General features: G+C 39.2%; 1 protein-coding gene across 2 annotated transcripts in view; it reads right to left on the bottom strand.

The window, feature by feature from the left end:
- The window catches only part of LOC113814164 (CUB domain-containing protein 2), a 12,737-nt gene that overhangs the window by 2,372 nt on the left and 5,365 nt on the right, over positions 1 to 5,000 (bottom strand). For both annotated transcript variants that reach the window (XM_070117405.1, XM_070117406.1), the window contains exons 3-8: positions 2,917 to 3,109; positions 2,056 to 2,322; positions 1,664 to 1,702; positions 1,248 to 1,449; positions 771 to 900; positions 187 to 217 (exon numbers count right to left, since the gene is read on the bottom strand). In XM_070117405.1, coding sequence (XP_069973506.1) covers positions 187 to 217; positions 771 to 900; positions 1,248 to 1,449; positions 1,664 to 1,702; positions 2,056 to 2,322; positions 2,917 to 3,109 — 862 coding nt within the window. The remainder of the gene's footprint in view (positions 1 to 186; positions 218 to 770; positions 901 to 1,247; positions 1,450 to 1,663; positions 1,703 to 2,055; positions 2,323 to 2,916; positions 3,110 to 5,000) is intronic.

Here is a 5,000-nt window from a genome sequence, read left to right as displayed (position 1 = left end):
CAGCTCATACTTACATGATGTTTATTTATATGTCTGGACTTAAACTCAAATAAAATACTTTGTCATTATTTTTACTATATCTCTCTCTCTCAAAAGAGACAGCGAAACGGAATACTCCAGACGCAGACGCTTTGTTCACACACACACACACATAAGCAGTGAATACTTTGCAATATCAATACTAACTTTCATAAACTGGTCCCTCTGTACAATTAAACTGAAATCAAGAGAAATAAGTAGTTAAAGCACAGAGTTTGAAGGGAAACAGATAAATGGGATAAATGTTGCATCTACTAAATCAAGTATTTTCGGATATGAATAATACTGGTTATTATTCGTCCTACTAAATCAGTGAATATTTACTGCGTTATTGACTATCTACTGTTGTTACTTTAACTACTAATGCTGCTAAAAGTTGAGTATGTGCTAGTACTTACACTATTATACAGTTAATGAGTATATAACGCTACTGCAAATACTACTATAGATAATAATCCAGCTACAAAAAATACTGGTAATACTGATACCAAACACTTCTTTGCTATTTAACGAGAACAGTTACCTTGCTAATGTTGTTGGTATTATATCGATGCCAACTACAAATTGCCATAGAAATTACCCAAAAACTACCAGTATTGTTAGTACTACACGACAATGAAAAATTTCCCAACTACTACTATCACTATTATTATTACCAGTACTAACTACCACTCAAACTAGGCTAATAATTCCAACGCTATCAGTACTCATGATAAGTCAAAACATCTCACGCAATTGACTGCTCTCAGAGCCACATTGAAGCCACGATTAACTTGGCTGAAGTCGGTGAGGAACTGCATCGATGCCGTGTTTCCCGCTGTCACCAAAAATTGTGGGAAGACATTTCCACAGTACACGATACTGTGAAGGAAGAGAGTAACATTTTTCTTTTTATTTCTTTATTTCATCTATTTACCTTTTTTTACTTATTTATTGTTTGTTCTTAAACACTGCTTTGGCAAATTTGAAAAAATGCCTTATCGTTCTATTTTTTCTGTGTATTGAGCGTATAGATTTGGACCCGCAGATTCCCGTCTTTAAAGTGTTTATTCAGTAAATCAGTCAATAATAACTAATAAATAAATGCAACCCTTTTATTGTATTCCTTTTGTGACGAGGTCTTAGCTTGTAAATAAAAGAAACATGAAAAGGATCGAATACTAAGTGTCATAGAACCATGAATAGGATCGGAAACCATTGTTACTTACTTATTGATCGTCAAAGTGTCGTAGAAGCACTTCTCCAGTGACACCTCGCATAAATAGACCTCGATTTGACAACTACTTGGAGCTATGACTTGGAGACTGCAGTCAAGGTTGTTTTCATAAGGATGGTTGTAATCAGGGCTGTGGACATGAACGGCATCTCCTTCACCCGCCAAGTTATAAATTGCGTGGTCACAGATCGAGACTGAAGAAGGAAAACATCGGAGGTAAGATTAAAAGGAACTCGAGGTATTCATAAAGCAATTCGGACAGTTCTCTATGACTGCAATCATGAACACATAGGAACACAAATACAACACATTGTAAGCTGTCCTCGTTTTCTGTGAATAAGTATACCTCGTTTTCTTTGATAAACATTCTCGTTTTCTACAAACAGAGAAAGGGAAAGTTCAACTCACTACTAGGTGCTGGCCAAGGACAGGGCGGGGCTGGGAAAGCTGTTGTGGGAGAAATTGTTAGATAACTTCAGGGTTACCAATATTGACATTGGATATTTGAAAGCAATTTTCGGTCAATTTGATTTTTACATTATACAGTAGTTTCAGGATTTGAATAGATTATGAGTTAGAGGGAAACAGAGAGAGAGAGAGAGATAAAAAGAGAGTGACAGATAGAAAGAGAGAGAAAGACAAAGACATAAGCAGAGACAGAGACACAGAGAGAGAGAAAGAGATAAGCAAGAGACACAGACACAGAGAGAGATAGAGACAGAGACAGGGGCATAGAGCAAGAGGAACGAATCAACATGAGCCAAAAATAACAGGAAACCGAAACGTATTCCGTCACTCACGAGGGAGACAGCAGAAGCACATCTTCCCTCCGCACATCCAATGACTCGTATTGCCACTGGGGCAATGGCTTTTCCTGGGGACGCAATAACCCCACAACTCTTTGCATATCTGCTTCCTCCGGCATGGGGGAGCGCAGCACCACAAGTCCGTAGTAGCATTTACACAGTGCATCACTAGCCTCCATTTGTTTATACAATCCGCTGGATTCGGTGTCCAGTAACCGCGATACCACCCCAGACATTTCTTGTCGCTGCATGGGTCCCATCCTGCGAATATGTGGTGATAGATTTATGGAGTAATTTATGTGTAATCGATACATGAGAGAGAGAGAGAGAGAGAGAGAGAGAGAGAGAGAGAGAGAGAGAGAGAGAGAGAGAGAGAGAGAGAGAGAGAGATACAGAGATAGAAAAAGGAGACAGATAGTGATTTACATACACAAGACATAATTACATATCTCAATTAGGGGCTTCTTTTATATGGAAAAAACAGACTACTAAATATTTACACCATGTAAAAATGAATAAATAAAAAGAATGATAATAATAAATGAATAAATAAATAAACCTGAAAATGAAAAAAAAATATATATATATACAATATTAACCATTTAAACAACACTTAAACAAAACAAACAAGAATAAAAAAAATGATCATGTAATATATATATATATATATATATATATATATATATATATATATATATATGTGTGTGTGTGTGTGTGTGTGTGTGTGTGTGTGTGTGTGTGTGTGTGTGTGTGTATACATATATATATATATATATATATATATATATATATATATATATATATATATATATATATATATATATATATATATAATAAGCATTAAACAAAAATCACCTCGCAGGTCGACTTCGAAGCCATCCAGTTCGAGTGTTTGCTTGAATGCTTCCAGCCCCGTGGGATTGCAACACACGGAGCCTCCGTTGCAAGTCTCGGCAGCCCTGTTGGGGGTCATGCAGTTCCCGGGGGACACGCACGCACCCCCGTCAGCGATACATTCATCACGTGACATATTCTGCCGAGCTGACACCTGCATGTTTTTTTTTTTTTTTTTTTTTTTTTTTTTTTTTTTTTTTTTGAGGGGACAGAGAGGGAAATGGGGGAGATGGGGAGGAGAAGGGAGAGAGGGGGTTAGGGGGTGGTAAGAGGAAAGAAAGAAAGGATAGAGAGAGGAGAGGGAAAGAGGGGGTAAGGGGGTAAAAGGGAAGAGAGAAAGGATAGAGAGAGAAATGGAGGGGATGGGGAAGAGGAGAGGAGAGGGAGAGGGGGGTAAGGGGATAGGAAGAGGGAAGAGAGAAAGGGTAGAGTGAGAGAGGGAGGAAAGAGTGAAAGAGGGGGATAAGGGTAAAATGAAAGAGAAAAGGGGGTGGGGAAGAGAGGAGGGAGAAAGGAGGGGTAATAGGGAAGAAAGAACATAAGAGAGAAAGAGGGAGGGGGTGGTAATAGGGAAGAGAGAAAGGGAAGGAAAGGTGTAAGACATAATAGATATAAAAAAAAAAAAAGATGGGTGGGAGTAAGAGGGAAGGAGAGAGAGAAAAATTTATTAAAATATTGAAGGTTGTCTAACTTTACTCTATTCATGTATATATACACGCACATATTTATACTGTACAGACATCTCACCAAAGTTTGCTATGCTTAGATGTGTGTGTTGCTTTCGAGTGCGTTTGAATGTGTGTATGTTTTACATGCATGTTTATGTGTGTGCATTTGTCTATTTATACATATATATGTGTGTGTACGTCTATTTGTGCCTGCATGTACACATGACCGTCTATTTGTGCCTGTATGTACACATGACCGTCTATTTGTGCCTGTATGTACACATGACCGTCTATTTGTGCCTGTATGTACACATGACCGTCTATTTGTGCCTGTATGTACATATGACCGTCTATTTGTGTCTGTATGTACACATGAACGTCTATTTGTGACTGCATATACACATGACCGTCTATTTGTGACTGCATGTACACATGACCGTCTATTTGTGCCTGTATGTACACATGAACGTCTATTTGTGCCTGTATGTACACATGAACGTCTATTTGTGCCTGTATGTACACATGAACGTCTATTTGTGCCTGCATGTACACATGACCGTCTATTTGTGCCTGTATGTACACATGACCGTTTATTTGTGCCTGTATTTACACATGACCGTCTATTTGTGCCTGCATGTACACATGACCGTCTATTTGTGCCTGCATGTACACATGGCCGTCTATTTGTGCCTGTATGTACACATGACCGTCTATTTGTGCCTGCATGTACACATGACCGTCTATTTGTGCCTGTATGTACACATGACCGTCTATTTGTGCCTGCATGTACACATGACCGTCTATTTGTGCCTGTATGTACACATGACCGTCTATTTGTGCCTGCATGTACACATGAACGTCTATTTGTGCCTGCATGTACACATGACCGTCTATTTGTGCCTGCATATACACATGAACGTCTATTTGTGCCTGCATGTACACATGACCGTCTATTTGTTCCTGTATGTACACATGACCGTCTATTTGTGCCTGCATGTACACATGACCGTCTATTTGTGCCTGCATGTACATATGACCGTCTAATTGTGCCTGCATGTACACATGACCGTCTATTTGTGCCTGTATGTACACATGACCGTCTATTTGTGCCTGCATGTACACATGACCGTCTATTTGTGCCTGCATGTACACATGAACGTCTATTTGTGCCTGCATGTACACATGACCGTCTATTTGTGCCTGTACGTACACATGAACGTCTATTTGTGCCTGCATGTACACATGAACGTCTATTTGTGCCTGCATGTACACATGGCCGTCTATTTGTGCAGTATGTACACATGACCGTCTATTTGTGCCTGTATGTACACATGACCGTCTATTTGTGCCTGCATGTACACATGGCCGTCTATTTGT

This window comes from Penaeus vannamei, chromosome 40 (assembly GCF_042767895.1).
Source record: "Penaeus vannamei isolate JL-2024 chromosome 40, ASM4276789v1, whole genome shotgun sequence".
NCBI classification, from domain to species: domain Eukaryota; kingdom Metazoa; phylum Arthropoda; class Malacostraca; order Decapoda; family Penaeidae; genus Penaeus; species Penaeus vannamei.
Note: the sequence above shows the minus strand (reverse complement) of the source record. Positions and strands in the feature narration are given on the sequence as shown.